The sequence below is a fragment of the Peromyscus californicus genome, unplaced genomic scaffold (genome assembly GCF_007827085.1).
Source record: "Peromyscus californicus insignis strain IS unplaced genomic scaffold, ASM782708v3 Scaffold_2__1_contigs__length_46816999, whole genome shotgun sequence".
Classification (NCBI taxonomy): Eukaryota; Metazoa; Chordata; class Mammalia; order Rodentia; family Cricetidae; genus Peromyscus; species Peromyscus californicus.
In genome coordinates, this window is record NW_026294540.1 from 40,260,938 (window position 1) to 40,283,433 (window position 22,496).

Genomic DNA, 22,496 nt, shown 5'->3' on the forward strand with positions numbered 1-22,496 from the left:
AATTATTTACTTAACACTTTCTAATTTTATTTATTTTTTTCTTAGCCTCTTGGGGTGTGTCCAAAAGAGAATTTGGTTTTGTTTGGTTTTGTTTTTGAAAGTGTCTCACCATGTAGCACTGGCTGGCCTGGAATTCAATGTATAGACCTGGCTGGCCTCAAACTCACAGAGCTTCACCTGCCTCTGTCTCCCCAGGGCTGCACTCTACAGATTATTATTTTGCTGCTGGGAATCTAACAGGACACTTTGAACATGCTGGGTAGGGTTTCTGCCACTGTTTAATTTCCAGCTTTATTCTTTTTGTGTGTGTGTGTTTTTGATTTTTGAGACAGGGTTTCTCTGTGTAGCTTTGGTGCCTTTCCTGGAACTCACTCTGTAGCCCAGGCTGGCCTCCAACTCACAGAGATCCGCCTGGCTCTGCCTCCCGAGTGGTGGGACTAAAGGCGTGTGCCACCACTGCCCACCTCCAGCTCTACTCTTACTCATTCATTAGTATAATGATGTATTTTTTTATCTGTGTGTATGAGTGTTTTGCCTGCATATGTTTGTGTACCTGTACTGTGTGTGCACAGTGTCCTCTGAGGCCAAAAGAAGGTCTTGGATCCCTGGAACTAGGCTTACAGAGAGCTGTGAGCTGCCATGTGGGTGCTGAGAATTGAACCTGGGTCCTCTGGAAGAGCAGCTAGTGCTCTTAACTGTTGGATCATCTCTCCAGATTTTGTTTTCCTTTTTCAAGATTTATTTATTTATTACGTATATAGTGTTCTGTCTGCATGTATGCCTGCAGGCCAGAAGAGGGCAACAGATCTCATTTTAGATGGTTGTGAGCCACCGTGTGGGTGCTGGGAATTGAACTCAGGACCTCTGAAGAGCAACCACAGATCTTAACCTCTGAGCCATCTCTCCAGCCCCCGTTTTCTTTTAAAGCTTGATTGTTGACATTATTTTCTGGTCCAAGTCCATTGTAATTAAAAACAGTGTATGTGGGGTTCAGGAGATGCTCAGGGTAAAGAGCACACAGTGGTTTTCTTTTTTTGCTTTTGTTTTTGTTTTTTTTTTTTGAGACAGGGTTTCTCTGTGTTGTTTTGGTGCCTGTCCTGGATCTCGCTCTGTAGACCAGGCTGGCCTTGAACTCACAGAGATCCACCTGGCTCTGCCTCCCGAATGCTGTGACTAAAGGCGTGCGCCACCACCGCCAGGCTGCACACAGTGTTCTCACAGAGGACCTGGATTCATTTCCTGGTGCCCACCCACATCTGGTAGTTCACCATCCCCAGTAACTCCAGTTCTCAGGGATCTGATGCCCCTGGCCTAGGCAGACAGCTGTGCAGACCGACACACATACAGTTAGAAATAACTTTTAAAAACCTACATATACTTTCACAGGGGCTGACTACCTTGTTTGTCAGGGAAACCTCCACAGCAACACAGGCAGGTGCCGCTGCTGCTGAGTGTCCGCTGGAGCTACAAGGTTGCTGGAGACACCATACGCCCTTTTTGCTAGACACAGAGAAGTCACAATGGAACTGAGCTGGATGCTTCACCTCTGCGTGCCCTTGTAGTGCAGGGAGGGGCTATGCAGGCTGCTGGGAGAGACCTGTCAGCAAGTCTCGCTCAGCTGTGAAGTCTGGGTGCAAACGCTGCAGCCCAACAAGAGATGTGCCCACTGGGGCAGCAGGGCAAGTCTGTTACGGGGGTAACCAACTGTTTTCTCATCATTGGGTTGGAGGCCTGCTCCACAAGAGGGGTTCCTGTCTGACACTGTAAGCTGGTTAAAAGCCCATAGCTGGGGAAGTCCTAGGCCCCAGTGCAGAAGCTCTGGCTGTGTTGTCAAATGGACATGACATGCCCATCAAATTGCCCTCTAAACAATTATGTTTGTGCCCACCGACTAGTGCTATGTCAGCTTTGGTCAGAAAAGCTGCTCTGTGCGGTGGGCAATAGTAACTGCAGAAGCTTACAATTGGGTAAGTGCTGCGAACAAGTGATTCTCAAATGATTAACCATGAATGGGATATCTTTATCACCCTCTCCAAGGCTTAGGGAATACTGCAGAAGAGACAGAACGTGTGTGTGTGTGTGTGTGTGTGTGTGTGTGTGTGTGTGTGTGTGTGTGTATGTGTGTGTGTGTGTGTGTGTGTGTGTGTGTGAGAGAGAGAGAGAGAGAGAGAGAGAGAGAAAAAGAGAGAGAGAGAGAGAGAGAGAGAGAGAGAGAGAGAGAGAGAGAGAGAGAGAGAGGGGTGTGTACCTGAGGGAGTGGTGTGGAATGCTGACTTCTAGGTATGCCTAAGCTGTTTCGTTCTTGAACCCATTGCAGCTGAGATCACAAATAAGATTAGGCCTGTCAACGCCCAGCCATGGTAGACAGAGGTGCTCACGGAGCTCCACCCATCCCTGAGGATTGAGATAGCAGAGGCAGTGATGTTTTCTTTAGTGGGGTAGCCACTGAAATGGTGTCCAAGCTCCTGCCAACAATCCTCATGCAAGCTCCTAATGAAACCCATTGGGTCACCAAACAAAACAACAGCAAAAAGGACATCAAAGTGGAAGTGGGGGAGGTAACTGGAAAGAGGACTGGGATCAGTGCAGTGTGATAATAGAAGGTAATAAAACTGCCATACCAAAACTTGTACAGTATGTTAATAAAAATATCCTACCCCCCCAAAAAAAACCCTTTCAATATGGTAGTGTAATTGCTGCAAACAGGAAGATTTTGCAAAAAAATCTTAAAACAAGATTGATGGTTGCTAATAATCCAGTAAATTAAAGAAGCATGCTACATCTGTTTGAGTGACAAATGAACTAAGAATACAAGGGAAAGAAACATAGCTCTGACCTATTTCAAGTGTGCAGGGATGTGTTTAATCTTAGGGTGAACTAAACAGAGCGGTGAATAAAATGCGAACTGGGGAGATGGTTCGGTGGATTCAGGTGCTTGCTGTGTGCTAGCTGGTTTTGCCACCTTGACACAAGCCAGAATTCATGGAGAAGGAGCCTCTGTGGGAAAATGCCTCCATAAGATGGGGCTGCAAGCAAGCCCGGAGGGTGTTTTTTAAATCAGTGATTGATGTGGGAGGGCTCAGCCCATTGTGGATGGGGCCATGGTTGGGCTGGAGGTCTAGGGTCCTATAAAAAAGCGGGCTAAGGAAGCCAGCAAGCAGCACTCCATGGTATCTGGATCTGCTCCCAGCTCAGCCCTGTGTGATCTCCTGTCCTGACTTCCTTTGATATGGAAGTGTAAGCCACACAAAACTTTTTCCTTCCCAACTTGCTTTTGGTTATGGTCATTTTTTGTCATTTTCATTATATCAACAGTAACCTTAACTAGGACACTGTGCAAGCTGGGACCTGGGTTTGATCCAAGGAACCTGTGGAAAACACTAGATGCAGAGGCAAGCAGGTGTAAATCACACACTCCTGTGGAGAGATGGGAGAGCTGACCTAATGCCTGTGTTTGCATCACAGCAGCAGAAGCAAAACTGCCCGAAAACAAGGTGGAGGGAGAGAACTGACTCTCAGAAGTTGTTCTCTGACCTCCACAAGAGTACGAGTACTACGGCATGTGCACAGCCAAACACACACTAAACAAACAAAACCAAACACAAAACAAACAAAAAACCCAAGCTGAAAAGCCCCAAATCCCAAGAACTTGACTGCCTCATCAGAAAAAGAGCTAAGGATGGAGTTTTGAGACCTGGTAGTGGTTTGAATGAAAAGGCTCCCATAGGCTCCTAGGGATTGCACTAATAGGAGGTGTGGCCTTGTCGGAGCGGGTGGGCTTAGGTTTCAGATGCTCAAGTCAGGTCCAGTGTTACTTTTCTTGTTGCTTGCTGATGCAGATATAGACCTCAGCTACCTCTCCAGCACCATGTCTGCTGCATACAGACATGCTTCCTCCATGACAATTATGGACTACACTTTTTCTTTTTTTTTTTTTTTTTTGGTTTTTCGAGACAGGGTTTCTCTGTGTAGCTTTGCGCCTTTTCCTGGAACTCACTTGGTAACCCAGGCTGGCCTCGAACTCACAGAGATCCGCCTGGCTCTGCCTCCCGAGTGCTGCTGGGATTAAAGGTGTGCGCCACCACCGCCCGGCTGGACTACACTTCTGAACTGTAAGCCAGCCCCAATTCAATGTTTTCCTTCCTAAGAGTTACTGTGGCCTTGGTGTCTCTTCGCAGCAATAGAAACCCTAACTATGACAGTTACTTTGTACCAAGTAATAGAAACTCACAGATCCTTCAAACTCAGAGATTCCCAAGGTTACATACAAAACATCTTCATTAAACTGTTTCACAGGACTACTGGGAGGAAGCTATGAAACGTGAGGCACCGTCACAGTAACTGTCCAAGTGATCATAGAAATAGAGCTAAAGGAGATAAAGAAAATACAAAGATGTCAGAAGTAAGATCTCCCCTGCACCACCTGGTGGTAGGAGTAATTCTGCCAATGAAGACTTGTTTCTGCCACTTCCTCCCAGAGGTTCTTTTGTTTCTCAGTACTCCAAAAGCCACGCAGGTCTAATGCATCAGGTTGTGCTGTGGGGTGTTTAGTAGTAGTGATTGATGTGAGTGCCACTCCTGGGCAGGTGGTCTTGGGTGGCTAGGAAAGCAGGCTGAGGCAGTGAGGGGAAGTCAGTGAGCAGTGTTCCTCCGAGGCATCAGCTTCAATTCCTGCCCTGACTTCCCTAACTAACATGGACTGTAACTTGTAAGTGCAATAACTTCCTTCTCTACGCTGCTTCCTCTTGCATTAGAAAGCAAACTCGGACACTATTATCAACTCTTCCCAAAGTGCTTTGTGGGGTAGGTGCCCGAAGTGGTACCGGGGGATGGGTATTCTACAGATCCCATTTTGTGTAGGGTACCAAGCTGTCCTCCACACCAGGCCAGTCTTTCCCCCTTCCCAGCAATGCTCCAGTTTTCTGAATTGTTCTGATCACAGAAAGTTCACAGGAAGGGATGGATGGCAGAGGGAGTAACCAGGTTCCTGAGGAAATGTTCTGGGGGAAGCTTTAGATCTGCCTTCTGTGAAAGCTTTTGGTAGCAGGCAAAGCAGAAGTTGGGGGGCACTGCAGAATGTGAACGTTTTAAATCCACTCCACTGTGGCCACCAGAGGCTGGTGAGGGCAGTGTTTCTGGAAGCGGAGTCTGGCAGCACTAACTTCACGAACTGACAGCAAGTGTGCTGTTGACTACCTGGCAAGTTTGGTAATCATCCTACTTTAGTGGTAACAGTAATGTCAACAGTCAGGGTTCCGAAAAAGACTCCGTTTCTCTAAACTTTCCGACACTAGCACAGTTTGTTTTGTTTTGTTTTGTTTGTTTTTGTTTTTGACAAATTAATACTGTTGAACCAGTTTTTGATGAAATATACTTTGAGATATAGTATAGTGAAAATGTGAAGATAAGAAATGGCCAACAAGTGTCTAATTGCTTTCAATAATTTATTTGAAACCTAGAATAGAGAATAATTAAATGAATACCACATACCTACTTCTCAGAATTAAAAGGCTAATTAAGCTGAACAAATCTTGATGGGGAGTGGTTGTGTACACCTTCAGTCCTAGCACTCCAGAGGCAGAGGCAGGTGGGTCTCTGAGGGTTGAGGCCAGCCTGGTTTACAAGATGAGTTCCAGGCCAGAGCTACAAAGCAAGACCCTCCAAAAAAAAAATTACAACAAATTAATGCTTATTTTTCACTTATAGAATATATGCTTACCACACAAAGGAAAACAAAAGAAAAATAGGCAAACTCTATATACTTGGTTTTCTCCTTACTAAAACTATAGCTAATGTTTGGAGACAATTACTCTAATCCTTATCTTATTACTTTTAAAAGCAGTAATTATAAAGCATATACAGTTTTGCATCATGTTTCATATCCACAGAATATCATAAATGTAAGTTTTCCTGGCTATGATTTTTTTTTTTTTTTTTTTGGTTTTTCGAGACAGGGTTTCTCTGTGTAGCTTTGCGCCTTTCCTGGGACTCATTTGATAGTCCAGGCTGGCCTCGAACTCACAGAGATCCGCCTGGCTCTGCCTCCCGAGTGCTGGGATTAAAGGCGTGCACCACCACTGCCCGGCCTGGCTATGATTTTTATGGCTGCTTAATAGTCTAAGTGTGCACTCCACTAGTGATTTGGCTACTCCTTGTGTTTACAGTTTAGGTTACTTGTAACTTTGTTGGATTTCTTGAGTAATACTGCAATGAGTACACTAGAATACAAAACCGAGGAGAGGTACGTTCTTGGGGTTTATCTGTCAAGAACAGTAATATTTCTTTTTTTTTAAAGATTTATTATATGTACAGTGTTCTGCCTACATATATGCTTGCAGGTCAGAAGAGGGCATCAGATGGTTGTGAGTCACCATGTGGTTGCTGGGAATTGAACTCAAGACCTCTGGAAGAGCAGCCAGTGATCTTAACCACTGAGCCATCTCTCCAGCCCCAAGAACAGTAATATCTCAAACTGCTCATTTTACAAGCTAAGGAAATCAGTCAATTTACTTCTGGGGAGTGGGGGAGTATGTCATCAGTGCTATGTCAAAAATACCCCCTTTCCTCCAACTTAATCCTGATTCAAAGCCAAATATCTGTTTTGATGATACCATATAGACTTTCAATTAGTGAACCTTTACCAATCCTAATCTGTCACTTACTATGTTACCTCTTCCCACTCATTTTGGGGAATATCGGTCAACTAGGTATTTCTTAGGGCATCAGTAAGTTTTTAAAGAAAAGTTAGAGTCCAAAGGAGAGAGCTGAAGACTATTTGGACATGCACCAATCCAATGACACCCTTTGCATCAAAGTACTTTCAGGGCTCATTATGTCCACATTTCATTACGACTAATCTGAGACGGCTGAAGCTGCTGAATGAGTATCTTAGTCCACTTTTCTCTAATTTGTTCAGAAGGATTTATTCTAATTTTTCAAATGTGGTACTGAGGGATAACTGAATTTATCATTGGCATTCTCTAATGACTCCATGCTAACTTCTGAGGCTCAACTTTTTTAAAAATTATTTTTTCAGCCGGGCGGTGGTGGCGCACGCCTTTAATCCCAGCACTCGGGAGGCAGAGCCAGGCGGATCTCTGTGAGTTCGAGGCCAGCCTGGACTACCAAGTGAGTTCCAGGAAAGGCGCAAAGCTACACAGAGAAACCCTGTCTCGAAAAACAAAACAAACAAACAAAAAATTATTTTTTCATGTGCAGTCGTCATGTTTTGCCTTCATGTGTGTCTGTGCAAAGGTGTCAGATCCCCTGAAACTGGAGTTAGAGTTGTGAGCTGCCATGTGGGTGCTGGGAATTGAACCTGGGTCCTCTGCTCTTAACTGCTGAGCCATCTCTCCAGCCCCTGAGGCTCAATGTCATACATTTAATTTTTTGTATCTATATGCTTCTTTATGAATATATGTGCATGTTTATGTATGTGCATGTGTGTACAGGGCACATATGGAGGTCAGAGGACAAACTCAGGTGCCATCCTCGGAAAGGCGTCCACCTCCTTTAAAAGGCTTTCTCCCTCACTGGACTGGAGCTCTAATTAAGCTAGATTGGCTGGCCAGCTAGCACAAGGGGTTCTCTCTCTGCCTTCCCAGCATTGGTATTATGAGCACACATACCACACCCAGCATTTTTACTGGGTTCTAGGGAATTGAACTCAGTTCTTCAAACTTGCAAGGCAAGACTTTTCCTGACTGAACCATCCAGAGGCCTAGTCTTACATTTGTTGTATGTGAGAGTCTAGCACAGGTCTTGCTTGGTATATAATACACGGCAGATTCTCATTAAGGTTAGTTTGAACAGTTATGTTGAGTGTGGCATGAATTCATCCAACCCCTGTTGTCTCCCTTAAACACCACCTTCCCTGTCAATTCATTAAAAGACATACAAGTTTATTTAGCAACAGTAATACACACAACACAAACAGCACAAGGTTTGTCTCTAGGTAAGTCTTGGAATTATTGAACTTTGGGCAATTTTAGGCCTCACTCTGCTCAGGGACAACCTGTCTTTCTTTTCTTGCTTTTCAGGGTTCTTATGGGGATCTTTTCTTCTCTAAAAGGAAATGTTTAATGTTGCTACTTAGTATTCTGTGATAATTTCTAATTTCCCTCAAGAAAAAGTCCAATCCCTTAACATGGCCTGAAAAGGACTTCTGCGGACTCTGCTCAGCTGTCTGCTATCACTAATCTCCCAACAACCTAACCTGTTTCACCCCAAGGCCTCTTTCACAAGCTGTTTGATTTGTCTGGAATGGTCTTTTTCTACACACCCAGTAGCAATAAAAGGGAATTGCTAAACTTCCCAAACACAGACATTTATATGCATCAGTACAAAGGAGGCACAGCGAGGCAACCAGATTTCCAATGCAGATCTGAATTCAAGGATGCTTTCAACTCCTGCTGTTCTATCAGTTCTAGGTATTCCAACATCTTTAAGTCCTAACAGCTGATTCGGTGTGGTTAGCGTTAGAGACTCTAATTTACACCTGCCTGTATCTTTCGCCTCACTAGCCAGAGGATGAACAAGCCATCTGAATTCAGTTATGACTGCATCTTGTCCACTTTTGAGTCCCCAGCTCCTTTCCAGTTCCTGGTACATGTAATGAACATCAACAAATACTTGTTGAATATTTAAATGACTGAAAACTGCTTTCACACGGAAAGATTTCAGCTTAGGACTTAGCTAGGCAACATCACTAGGCTTACCAGCTTGGCATCTACAGCATGCATCTCACCCTTTCTGCAGTGTGGTACTTTTGTTTATATCCATTCTTCGGTGACTTCGTCAGGTTGCCACAACTCCTTAAATACCGCCCACACCCATCCTCTTCATAACAGGGATTTGTCTTTTGAGAAAATCTTGCAGAGAAAAAAATCTAAAACGTTAAAATCAATTTTCACTTCATTGCTGTTCTTCAAAATGTCTTAAAGCCTCTCCCCTTAAAAAAAAAAAGGTAATGGGGAGGGCTAAAAACCTCAAAAAGTGAATTTCGAACGTACGCAGAGTAGGGAAGCATTCTAGCACGTTTGGAAATGGGTCTCCCCGCGCTGCCTAGGCGGCACTGTCCCAGGTGGCATCTTGTTTTTCACAAAAAAAAAAATCAAGGAGGGCCGTCCAAGCTGAGGAAACAGGTGGTGCTCTTAGCGGGGGTTTGTTGACATCGACGGTTCTGGCTCCATTTTTTGACAAAGAGCCCAGAAGCGAAGGCTATCTGGCCAGTAGTTCCATCACCTCCGAGGGAGGGGAGGATAAAAAAGGACCCCGGGGAGGTGGGGAAAAGGGAAGAGGGCGAGGAAACGTGGCAGGAGGGACGAAGACTCCCGTCCTCTCCGGGGAGCGAGGCCGGGGCCGCGTCCCCCCCTTGCAAGGACCAGGCACGGGCTTGTCAACTTTGTCCTTGCACTTCCCAGCTAACCACCACGGGGCTCCGGGAGCAGACCCTCAAGGGGGGGCACCCTGCCTCGTGAAACTCGCAGCACCCGACCCGCGACGGGCGGAAGAGCCCGAAGGGGGCTCCGGGCCGGCCTAACCGCCTGCGGGCGGCTCGCGCGGATGCCCCCGGGGGGCGGGAGGGGTGGCCACGCCTGCCGCCGGGGCCAGGCCTCTACCCACAAGCCCCCGCGCCCGCCCGCGCGCGCGCACGCGCAGAGGCGGCGGCGGCGGCGGCGGCGGCGGCCGGCTCAGGAAGAGGAAAATGGAATAAACAACTCGGGAGGCAGCAGAGCGCAAGACGACGAGCGGGGGCAGAGTTTTTTTTTTTTTTTTTTTTAAAACAAACCGGCTCCCTCCGCCGTGCCTTCCCCCCTCTGCAGCTGCCGGCCGCCGCCGCTCCAGGGTCCGTTCCCCCCCCCCCCCCCCCGACAGCCCCGGCCGCGCGCTCCGCGCCGCGTCCCGCGCGGCCCCTTTAAGGACAGCGGAGAGGGAGAATCCCCACTCGCCGCCCGCCCCTCCCCCTGCCCGGGCGGCTCCGGCTCCCTCAGCGGGCCCAACCCGCCCGGCCGGCTTCCATCCGGCTCCGGCTCCGGCGGCGGCGGCGGCGGCGGCAGCGGCGGCTCCCTTCCCGCCCTCGTCTATGGTGGCGGCGGCGGGGGACGCGGCTGCGGCGTGGCCATGAACAGTGGCGGCGGCCTCCCGCCCCCCTCGGCCGCCGCCGCCTCCCCGTCGTCGTCCTCGCTGGCGGCGGCCGTGGCGGTCGCGGTCGCGGCCTCGTCGGGCGTCGGGGGCGTCCCCGGCGGGCCGGCCGCGGGCGTGAAGCTCAAGTACTGCCGCTACTACGCCAAGGACAAGACGTGCTTCTACGGGGAGGAGTGTCAGTTCCTGCACGAGGACCCGGCCTCCGGCGCGCCGGTCCCGGGGCTCGGCCTCCATAGCAACAGCGTCCCGCTGGCGCTGGCGGCCGCGTCCGGGGCCGCCTTTCCTCCCGGAGCGCTCCCGGGCGGGGGAGCGGGGCCGCCCGTGGCGGGGCCCAAGAAGCCGGAGCTGGGCGTCCCGGGAGCGGCGGCGGCGGCGGCGGCGGGCGGCGGACTTGATGGACCGCGGCTGGCGAGTGAGTGAGGCCCGGGCGGGGCGGTACGGTACCGTACGGTACGGTACGGGCGGGCGGGCCGGCCGAGCGCGGGGAGGAGGAGGAGGAGGAGGAGGAGGAGGAGGAGGAGGAGGAGGAGGAGGCCCGAGGCCGCCCGCTTCCCCTCACCTCCGGGCGGCCCGAGAGGCCTAGGCCCTGCGCAGCCCTGCTTCCTTCTTCCTGCTTCCTCTCTCCGCCGCCCTAGGCGAGCCCGGGAGCTAGGGGAGGCGGGTTGCCCGGGAGCGTGGGTGGATGGATGGAAGTGTGGTGTACGGGGGAGGGGTGGAGGTGGGGGGCCGGCTCTGGGAGTGGGTGCGGGGAGGAGCGGTGATGGGGGGGGATGGGCTGCGGAGTGTGAGGAAAGGGGTGTCCGTTTCCGGGTGTGTATGTGTGGAAAGGGGCCGGGTTTGCGAGCACACTGGTGTTGGTGCGTGCCCGTGTGGAGTGCAGTCTGCCTAAAGTTGAGGTTCACCGGTGGGTGTGTTTGTGGGTAGGAGGCGGGAGGGGAGGGCAGGGGCGGGCTTAAGGCACGTTAGCTTTGCTGGAAAGTTTTGTAGAAAGCCTTTGGAGCAAGGTTTTCCCGGCTGGAAATGCTTTCTAAGGATGTCGAAGAGGCTGAGTGGAGTACAGAGCTTCCTAGCTTCCTTCCTCCCTCCCTCCCTCCCTCCCTCCCTCCCTCCCTCCTTCCCTCCTTCCTTCCTTCCTACCTTCTTTTAAGTGTGCACAAGTTTTATAGAGAGCTTCGATTAGGAATTTCCGAGGACTTGGACTCTGGTAGTTTTCTGGAAAGCTAGAGTAAGTGAGCTGGGTGTCTGCCGGGATCTTGTCTTTCCCGTAACGTATTGAGTGAACTCTGAGCATTGTGCCTCAAGAGCGTCTCGCACTTCCTAAGATTTCGTGAGAGTCATTTAGGGCTGTGTATGTATAGCTTTTTAGTTGAGTGGAGTTCGCTATAACAGTAAATGATTTGCAGAATGTTGCCCTTGAGTATTAAAGTAGGTACCCCGATTTCCCCTCGTTTTAGATCTTACAGTAACGCGATAAAAGGTTAACTTGGACTTCGGAACAATCTGTCTTTAACACTGAACAACCTGATACAATGGTTTAGCACTTACTGGGATGATTTATTTTTAAAAGCTTGTTTCTTTTTGAATGATGGGCTTGTCTCTGTTTACCGAAACTTAAGTGCTAATGAATTTAGATGTTTTGTAAAGAATAGCTACTTTATTGCTGGGATGTAGCCGTTAACTTTTTAAAAATTACATTTATCTGTTTCTCTGTATGTGAGTGTGTGCCCACCATAGATAGCATAGAGTTCAGAGGAAAGTTTGAGAGAGTCTTTTTTCTCCTCCTACGTGGGTCCTGGAGCTGGAACTCGGGTGGTCAGGCTTGGCAGCGGGCACCTTAATTACTGTGACTCAACCAGCTCGCGTTGTGTGTGTCCCTTCCTCCTCTTCCCTGTTTGTTTTTTTCAGACGGGGCTTCCCTCGGTAGCCCAGGCTGGTCTGAACTGGAGATCCTGCTGCCTCAGCCTCGTGAGCTGGAATTACAGGTGTGCCATCATGCCCAGTGAAAGTTTTCTTCAAGGTAAATTTTAGGAAATGAAGTTGTGGCTCCAGTTAATTTAAGGATAACGTTTGATTGGTAAGGAAATGAAAAAGAACAGTATCTGTCCTGGTTTGCTTTCTGTTGCTGTGTTAAAACACCATAAGCAAAAGCAACTTGGGGAGGAGGGAGGTTTATTACATGTTAGAGTCCATTGCTGAGGGAAGCCAGGCTCCAGTATGAGCCTGGGGGCGGGACTGAAACAGCCCAAGGAGGAAGGCTACCTACTTAGTGGCTCTTTGCCTAGGGTGGCACCTCCCTTCATAGACTGGGCCCCCTCCCCATCAGTTGTCACTATGTCTGGCCCTGTGACATTTCTTTAACATGATTGGCCACTGTCCTCTTCCTTGGTAGGCTTGAACCTAATGGCTTTTCTGAATTTGGACACTTTATTAGTTGTCCAATCTGTTTCTCAAACTCTTAAGATAGCCTTCAGCCACTAATAATTAAGGGTTCAAGGAAATTAAAATAGGCAACAAATTCTAAATATTGCCATTACAAAACATCTGAATTCTGTTAGTTGCTGACTGGTATTAGGACATTCTTCAAGTGAATCTTTTAATGTCAGTGTCTTGTCAGCAAGAGGTCATAACAGGACTGCCACCTGTTAGACTCCATGCTCTCCCATCACAATTTTGTCTGGCCTCCATGGAGTGCTATGTTCGTGTGCATATGCTTTTAGGCTTTTAATTGAAGTACCTGTTTAAATTGAATTGTTGCGTGTTGCTATAATAGAAAAACATAGATTAAACAATTTACAAAGGGATTTCAGAGTCTGGCAAGATGGCTCAAAGAGAAAGAACCAACTCCTGCAAGTCTTCTGATCTCTACATTTACTGCATTCCCACTAAACCTCAATAAATAAAGACATAGTAAAAAAAAAAAAAGAAGAACTGCAACTCTGGAATCCCAGCACTTGGTAGGTGGAGGCAGGAGGATCAGAATTTAGAGGTCATCATCCTGTGTCACATAGGCATTGTAGGCTTTTTGGGCTACAGGAAGCCAAAAGGAAAGGAAATGTATTTGTTTTGGAGGTTGAGAAGTCCAACATCAAGGTACTGGCTGTATGGAGGAGGCCTTCATGTGCTCAGCAGAAAGAACAAGAATGCTAGTGTAATTAGTGTAAGAGAGCCAGAGAGTGCCCAGGCTGCTTTTGTTATAGGTCTGATCTTAAGCTAACTAGTCCAGTCTCCTCAACATCAGTCTGTCCAGGGGAGAGAACTCCCTGTGATAGAATCACCTCTGTTTTGTTTTGTTTTCCAAGACAGGGTTTCTCTGTGTATCCCTGACTGTCCTGGAACTAACTCTCTCTGTAGATCAGGCTGACTTCAAACTCATAGAGATGCACCTGCCTCTGCCTCTGAGTGCTGGGATCAAAGGTGTGCACCACCACTGCTGGGCAGAATCACCTCTTACTAGGCGTTCCTTTCCATCTCTGTTGCATTGGGGATTTAATGTCTAATACATGGACTTCTGGGGTCATTCAAATGGAAGCATTTGGCCCCGAACTCTCAAACACACTGTCCTCAACAATGCCCAATTCATTCCTTCATCTCAGTAGTCACAAGACTGTTCACTCCTTCCACTATCAGTTTAAAAGTGCAAAGTCCATACCACATCTAAACCAGATATGGGGGAGATGGGCACCTTCCTCTCCATCCCCAAGTCTGAAATTAAGTAACGTGTTTGCAGAATTTAGTGGTGGAACAGGTAGGTATAGGGTAAATGTTCTCATTCCGGAAAGGGGTTGTGTGTCCCAAGCACACCCACAATCTAGTGGAAAATTTAAGCATATTCTTCTCATCCTGGGCTGGGAGTTGGACCCCAGGGTCTCAGGTGGCCCTATCCCTCTGACACCCCCCCCCCCCATTTTTAAAATTTCTTACCTTGGATTTTTCCATTTTGACTTGGACACTGGTGACCTTACAGTTCTGTGGTGACGGGCTAGTACTACTTGGGAATTGTCTCAGTAGGGACTGTGAGTGTGTGGCTCTAACTCTCCTGTCAGACCCCCAGGCTCTCCAGGACACCCTCTGAAATGTAGTTGTGAGTTTGTCACAGCCCCTTAGATCTTACACCGTGTGACAGTCAGTGGTATACATCCTGTATCTGTTTCCTTGGCTGTGGCTTATGCTTCCTGGACTTCTGGAGCAGTAGCTGCTGGGAGCAGAGAACCTGAGGTGATTTGGCAGCCAGCCTGAAAGGGCAATCTGGCCCTTGCCACCTAGACAATTTTGCTTTCTCAGAGCTCTTGGTCAGTCCAGGGAGAGGCAATCTCAGAGGTCTCTTAAATGTCCTAACTGGCATTTTTCAGTGAATTCTTGATCCCCCGATTCTTCTTCCTATTAATTCTTTATATTTTGACAGTTTCATACATGTTTATAATGTGCTCCCCAGACCCTCTCTTATTCCTTCTTTCTTTCCCATTACCTCTGGGATTCTTTTTTCCCAACATGTCCCCCTCCTACTTTCAGGTTTTTTTATTTTAAACTTTTTTTTTTTTTTTTTAATGAAACTCTGGCTGTCCTGGAACTCACACTGTAGACTAAGCTGTCCTTGAACTTGGAGATCAACCTGCCTCTGCCTACTGAGTTCTGGGGCTCAAAGTTTGCACCACTGCCACCCTGTGGTCTTTTTAAATTAAAAAAAAAAAGTTAACCACTGAGTTAAAATGGGGTTGCCTGCATGAGCATGGCTGTGGGATTGTTACTGGGGCATGGGCAATTTACCAGTGGCTATGTCCCTGAAGAAAAATTATTTCTGTTCCCCCAGTAGCCATTAACTACCAATCACTTCTTGGCTAGGGGTGGGGCCTCTTGCTCCTCCCCCATCCATGCTGGAATGTTGACAGGTTCCATCTTGTGCAGGTAAGGAGTTCATGAGTTCTACGACTGTCATGTGTAGAAGACAGTTTCAACAGGAATCGCCCCCATCCTCCAGCTCTTACATCACATTCTTTCTGCCTCTTCCCTAATGTTCCAAGAGCCTTGGGCGGTGTGAGTGTGCCTGTGTGTGTTACAGATAATATCCTGTTTAGAGCACTTAAACCAGTTAGGTGTCTCAGTATTAACTGCAAGAGGAAGCTTCTCTGACCAGTGTTGCTTAGTAGAGTCAGTCAGTTACCTGGTGCAGCTGCGCAGAGTTGAAAGGTGGAGTTCTCAGAGCCCTCTGGCTCTAGCCGACTGCCTACTGTTTGGCCACGTTCTTGGATTGCACTTCTAAATGTTCCTCTTCATTCTTTCGTAAGGTGAGGCTGCACATTTCCTAAATCTTCGTTTAGCTTCTCTTTTAATTGCAATTTCTGTCTGTGTTTTCTGCTTTTCAGATCTTGTGTGCAGTTAAAGGTAGTCATACAGTTCTTTTGTATTTCCTGTAGAAACTTCTGCCAGATAGCCTAGTTCACTGTTCCCTTTCAGCTTTCCTCTGGCAGGGACAGAAGTTGGCCAGTTTTTGACACAGTAACCGGAGGAGCTGTTTGCTTTTGTGTAAGGAGAGCCTCTTCAGCTCCTTTCTGAATAATGTTACATTCTATGAATGTATCATTTGCTTTCTAATTTTACTGTTAGTGGGTACTTAGATTGTTGAATTTTTGTCTGTGAAGAAAAACAGTTATGTATGTGGACTGGAGAAATGCGCAGTGTGAGGGGCACTTGATCTTCTGAAGACTGGTTGGGTTCCCAGCACCCATGTCCTGCAGCTTCCACCCACCTGAAACTCTCCATCTCCAGGGGATTTCGTGCTGGCACCTGGTACACACATGTACACACATAGACACATACATCAAAATGAAAATCAAATTTTAAAACGATTTCTAGGTGTGTTTGGAGAGTTTCTTGCTCAATTCACTAGGGAGTTGGTAGGTACAATAGGGTATGCATATATTCAGCTTTAGTAACCCATGTTAGCTTTCTCCCTTTAGAAGTTTATGAATTTTGGTCATTTTATATTTGTAGTTTGGCATTATCTGTCATAATTGCAGCTATTCTGGTGGCTAGAATGTATGGTATAATACCTTTCTTTTTGTATCTGTGTATGTTGATTTTAACTGAATTAACAATGACAACACCGGAAGATCTAAGAGAGAACTACATTTTTTTATATATATATAAAGAATATAGCTTACTCTTTTTTAATTTTATCTATAGTGCATTGATGTTTTGCCATGGATGTCTGTGTGAGGGTGTCAGCTCTTGGAGTTATAGACAGTTGTGAGGTGCCATGTGGGTACTGGGAATTGAACCTGGGTCCTCTGGAAGAGCAGTCCGTGCTCTTAACCACTGAGCCATCTCTCCAGCCCCCACAATTTTTTATTTTTTAAATGCAGTGCTAAACTATGTAGGATTTAGGCTTCTTGATGGGGCAAGACTCTCCATTTTGCCCCACTCCCTACCTAACCAGTGACTTATAAGTGGGCATTTGAGTTTTTGACTCTCGCTTTACTATTTCACATTAGCAGAACATTTCATTAATGTTCCAGATAGGATTAAAATAACCTTGGAAGTTAGTGGGGAAAATTCTATCATTACTTTGCAGGCATTGCAAGGGTGAGCCAGGAAGGCTTATTAGTATAAGTTGCCATGATGTTTCACCCTTGTCAGGGAAGTAGCTTTTATTTGTTGTTGTTTTCTGTAGTGTAGGAAAACTCTCCACTCCAGTTCTGCTGACCTGGCAGTGGGATAATAAGTATGTTTTGACAGTTAAGGTTATTATTATGAGGTAATATAAAGGCACTTGCTTTTTCATAATCATATTTCTGTTAGAGTTGATTTTTTTTTAAGGCTTAAATGTGGTTTGTGTTCAAATGAATTGATTATTTTTTGTTTTGTTTTGTTTTTCGAGATAGGATTTCTCTGAGTAACAGCCCTGGCTGTCCTTGAACTTGCTTTGTAGACCAAACTGGCCTTGAACTCACAGAGATCCGCCTGCCTCTGCCTCTCAAGTGCTGGAATTAAAGGCCATGAATTGATGATGGGATTCCATTTTCAAGTAGCTAGATTTTCATGATGGCTTTACTCTAGAGGGTACTCAAGTTTCAGTAGCCAAAGTATGTCAATGTTTGTTTTATATGCTTGATTTTATTTGAAATCCAGAAGATCTGATTGTTTTATCAAAACATAATTCTTTTCAGCTCACTGATTTTAGTTAACAGTGAAGGCAAAGGTCTTCCTTCCTAGCTTTGTAAGTTTGGCTGGGAGTGTCTAAGTTTCTCCTCATGAAGCGGGGCTTAGTGCTGCAGGTGGAGCTGCGGAGTGAGAACACACCAGGCAGCAGTAGCATCTCTTTCTGGAGTAGTCAGGAGACTTGTTTGGGAGCTAGTAGGCCTGGCCTGGCACATGATAAAGTTCAGTCTGTGTTGTTTTTATTTTTATTAATTTGTGTTTTTTGATACAGAGACTCTTGACTGGAGCTCAGGCTGTTCATCTTGCCTCAGCCTCCTTAGGGCTGGATCGTTGCAGTATGCTGCCAGGCTTGACTAGTGTTAACCTTCATTTTACATCTGTATTTCCTGTCTTTGTACATTGATTTATTGGTGTTTATGCCTACCACCCCCCATTGGTTCAGAGATTTCTCTGCAGAGGCATGCGTGTGTGAGTGTACACACACACACACACACACACACACACACCACCTTCCTCATTGTTCTTTATTTTTTTGGTTTTTCGAGACAGGGTTTCACTTCATAGTCTCTCTAGATCAGGTCTGCCTCTGCTTCCTGAGTTCTGTGATTGAAGGCATGCCACTTTATTATTTATTTTTTTTAATATGTCTTTTTTTTTTTCTCGGAGCTGAGGACCGAAGCGCTCTACCACTGAGCTAAATCCCCAACCCCGGGCCACTTTATTTTTGAGGTAGGGTTTTTTATTTACGTGGACCTGGACCTTTCTCCTCTTTGATGCTGGGATTACAGGTGTAAGTAGCCTCATTTGGTTCTTTATGTGGGTGCTGGGGACCTGAACTCAGGTTTTCATGCTTGTGAGGCAAGCACTTTACTGGCTACGCCATTTCCTCAGCCCCCCCCAGTCTGTCTTATAAAGTAGTTCAGTGAGCCAAAGTGCAAGATGATAAAATACTCGTTTTAGAGAGGAGCTGCCATATTAACAGATGAGTACACATCTAGTGTTGTGTCTCCTTTTGGTATTAGGAATTACTATTGGGTTGAGAATCCTGAGATTATAGTTTTTTTTTTTTTTGGTTTTTCGAGACAGGGTTTCTCTGTGTAGCTTTGCGCCTTTCCTGGAACTCACTTGGTAGCCCAGGCTGGCCTCAAACTCACAGAGATCCGCCTGCCTCTGCCTCCCAGTGCTGGGATTAAAGGCGTGCGCCACCACCGCCCGGCCTGAGATTATAGTTTTTAATGCTGTGTCTTTCAAAACAATTGTGGCCTTGGGCTGTACATTTGGTCTGTATGAAAATACAATTCTTTTTATGTAAAATAGGAGAGTGGAGTATGCAACACATGATCTCTAAAAACCTTCAGAACTACAGGGCTTTAAATATCCATGTGTTTAAGAAGACAAAGTCTTTTTCCTGTTTCATCTTAGAATTTCTCCTTCTCAACTTTAGAAAGTATTGGTCAGCACCTGAGTGACAGTGTGTGGATAAGGGTACTGATCTTATTGGTTGAGTTGATTGGTATGCAGATAATAGTCTTCTAAAAGAAGGACTTCCCCCCACCCCCTTTGGAGACAGGTTATCAGCTGACCTCAAACTGTTAGGTTGCCAAAGCTGACTTTGAGCTTCTGGGGTCCTCTTGCTTTCACCTCCCTAGTGCTGGGGTGACAGGTATGTACCACCATGCCCGCATTATGCATTACTGGCAATAAAGGCAGAATTCCCTGCATGTTAGGAGTGCATTGTACCAGCTGAGCTGCATTTCCCAGGCCCTTTCCTTTTTTGATGTCTCTTTGTATATTTTTCTTGCTTTTTCTTTAAAAAAATAAGTATTGCTCTTATTGTTGTAAAGGTAGTTTTACTGTGTCTTCAGAATGAAAGATGTGTAGCATTTAAAGATCAGAATAGCTTCTTCTCTACACACGTGTTTCCCACAGGCCTGCTCACTCTCTGTCCCTTTAATAAAACTCTTGTTAGTGGAAAAAAAAAAAAAAAAAAAGATCAGAATAATAGCTTAGGAATTAAAAGTGTAAAACGTACAAGTAGCCGGGCGGTGGTCCAGGCTCACGCCTTTAATCCCAGCACTGGAGGCGGAGGCAGGCAGATCTCTGAGTTCGAGGCTAGCCTGAGCTACAGAGTGAGTTCCAGGAAAGGCGCAAAGCTACACAGAGAAACCCTGTCTCGAACCCCCCCCCCCCAAAAAAAGTACAAGTTAAATTTTTTTCCTTTATTTTGAAGAGAGGGTCTCTTGTAGCCCAGGCTGGTCTAGAATTTATTATGTAGCAGAGGATAACCTTGAACTTGTGATGCACTTCCTCCACTTTCTAAGTGCTGAGATTATAGGTGTGTGCCACTATACCTGGTTTATGTGGTGTTGGGAATTGAACCCAGGACTTCCTGCATTCTAGGCAAGCCCTTTAATAAAAGATCTACAGCCTTGACCCTAAAAACTTAAATAAGATAGAGTACTAAAGAGAGAAATAGTTTCCCTATTCCCAAAGTTCTTTGATCCCTCTTTCCAGAAGACAGCCATTTTTTTTCTAGTTTATTTTACATCGATTCAAAAGCCATCAAAACCACTGTGTATCTTTATTATCCTTTCTGTTGCCCTTCCCTCAGTGCATCCTGGCACCTTTATACACTTAGGTGTGAGTCTGTACACAAAGCCTAATGTACTTTCAGTTTTTGAGTCTTAATTGTTTAGCTTGTATTTTGTTCCACATTTATGTAGAAATCTACCCATTTCTTCATGGCTGCATAACATTTCACTGTATGCTTGTATTTTTTTAGTGATGGCTATTTAGATTGTGTGTGTGTGTGTTTTGCTTGTTTTCCTTTTGCTGGGGGCGGGGATAGAATTTAGGGCTTTGTGCGTGCTAAGAAACTGTTCTGCCACTGAAGTGTATGTCTAGGCTAGGACCTTTAGAAATGTCTTAAGTGATCTGTTGGTTAGTAGACTCTAGCAGTAAATCAACAGTCTGTAAGGAAGGAAGTCTTCCTGTTGCCAGAGCTTGGAAAAAATAGCAGTGTAGCTCTTATAGGAGACTATTGTTGGTAAGGTCTTTAGGTATATGTTTATAAAAAAGACAAATTATATTATCTATCTATCTATCTATCTATCTGTCTGTCTGTCTGTCTGTCTATCTAAAAAGACAAATTATACTAACCATCCATCCATCCATCCCCCAGACAGAGTTTCTCTGTGTAACAGCTCTGGCTGTCCTGGAACTCACTCTGTAGACCAGGCTGGCCTCAAAGTCACAGAGATCTGCCTGCCTCTGCCTCCCAAGTGCTGAGATTAAAGGTGCACCACCACTGCCTTGCTACAAATAATAAAACTTTTTTTGAAAAACTTAGATTATGGCAATCCCATGAGACAGTATTGCCTCCTTTTTAGAAGAAAAAACATCCCAGGAAAGGCACAAAGCTACACAGAGAAACCCTGTCTCGAAAAACCAAAAAAAAAATAAAATAAAATAAAATAAAATAAAAAAAAATAGAAGAAAAAACAAATCTTAACAGAATTATTTGCTCAAAGTCCCTAAAACTAGGAAAAGTGTCAAAAGAAGGGGTATTTATTCTTTTCTAGCATATCTGGATTCTTTTAGCTCATAGTCATGGTAGGGAAATCAAGGCTGCAGGTCCTTGAAGTGGTTACTAAACCACTTTGCATCCACAGTCAAGAAGCAAAGAGTGATGAATGTTGGACTCAGCCAGGTTTCTCCTTTTTTTTTTTTTTTTTTTTTTTGGTTTTTTGAGACAGGGTTTCTCTGTGTAGCTTTGCGCCTTTTCCTGGATCTTGCTCTGTAGACCAGGCTGGCCTCGAACTCACAGAGATCCGCCTGGCTCTGCCTCCCGAGTGCTGGGATTAAAGGCATGCGCCACCACTGCCCGGCTGGTTTCTCCTTTTTATGTAGTCCAGAATGCCTATGGAGGGAATGGTGCCACCCTCTGTGAGCAGGTTTTCCAACCTCATTAACTTAGTTAAGGTTATATTACTCACAGACATGCTCAGAGGCCTGTGTCCCAGTTGGCAATTGAGATGAGCTATCCAGGGGTTAGTTCAAGTTGATGGTCTGAGTTTAACATGTGCAAGGCTTAATCTCCAATACCAAAATAAATAGAAGTTAACAAGAATATCATGGATGTCATTTTGACTACAAGAAAAAGTTGAAATTTTATTTTTGAGACTGGATCTCATTATCTTAGAACTTGGTGTTTAGACTGGATCTCAAACTGAGGAAACAGGATCAGCTGAGGAATTGGCAAGGTGAGGAAGCTGTGGCCTGTTCTATTTCTCTGATTATTCAGCGTTCACCCTACTACCTGGCCCTGGGTTTGTTTTATTAATAAGACTCTTAAGCCGGGCGTTGGTGGCGCACGCCTTTAATCCCAGCACTCGGAGGCAGAGGCAGGCGGATCTCTGTGAGTTTGAGGCCAGCCTGGTCTCCAAAGCGAGTTCCAGGAAAGGTGCAAAGCTACACAGAGAAGCCCTGTCCTGAAAAAACAAAACAAAACAAAAAAGACTTTAAGATTCATGCTACATGAGAGCTGATCATATACGGTCAAGAAGCAGAGAAGGAAGAAGCATGCTTCAGCTCTGCTCACTTTGATCACCGGGCATTGGATTCCCGAGTATGGAATGGTCCTGCCCACAATTAAATGTGGGTCTTCTATGAGCTGGAGACAGCTCCTCTCCAGGGTTAAGAGTGTTTTGCTTGCTGGGCAGTGGTGGCGCACGCCTTTAATACCAGTACTTGGGAGACAGAGGCTGGTGGATCTCTGAGTTTGAGGACAGCCTGGTCTACGAGGCAGTTCTGGGACAGCTAGGAATACACACAGAGAAACTTGGTCTCCAAAAACAAACAAAAAAGTGTTTTGCTCTTGTAGAGGAACCATTTCCAGCAGTTCATCACTCCTTTTATAGAACTCAGGCCATCCTATCCTCTCTTCCTGTCCTCTAGAAGTACCTTCACCCACTAGTGATTTGCATGTGCACACACAATACCTATATTAAAAAAGATGGTCCTTCAGAAGCTCATTTTTTAGTAAAAGAGGGACCTGTAGGGCCCCTGTTTTGGGTAACTGTTGCCTTGCTTGCTGACCTTGATCTTGATCTCCTCCCTATGCTAATTCCCTGCCGGTTCCATCCTCCTGAATGCTTAAGGGAAGTTCCTTGTCTGTATATCCTGCATAATGGGCG

At 46.0% G+C, this 22,496-nt stretch overlaps 2 protein-coding genes across 6 annotated transcripts in view; one reads left to right on the top strand and one right to left on the bottom strand.

The window, feature by feature from the left end:
• Positions 1-9,602, bottom strand: part of Flt3 (fms related receptor tyrosine kinase 3) — a 128,455-nt gene extending 118,853 nt beyond the window's left edge. The window contains exon 1 of one of the 2 annotated variants that reach the window (XM_052754529.1): positions 8,747-9,602. The gene's annotated coding sequence lies outside the window, so the exon portion shown is untranslated. Of the gene's footprint in view, positions 1-8,717 lie in introns of both variants that reach the window. The other variant, XM_052754528.1, reaches the window with a different exon arrangement.
• A 266-nt stretch (positions 9,603-9,868) lies between these two features.
• The window catches only part of Pan3 (poly(A) specific ribonuclease subunit PAN3), a 126,886-nt gene continuing 114,258 nt past the window's right edge, over positions 9,869-22,496 (top strand). For 2 of the 4 annotated variants that reach the window (XM_052754533.1, XM_052754532.1), the window contains exon 1: positions 9,869-10,558. In XM_052754533.1, the coding sequence (XP_052610493.1) occupies positions 10,123-10,558 (436 nt within the window). In that variant the 5' untranslated portion in view covers positions 9,869-10,122. The remainder of the gene's footprint in view (positions 10,559-22,496) is intronic. The other 2 variants (XM_052754531.1, XM_052754534.1) reach the window with 2 other exon arrangements.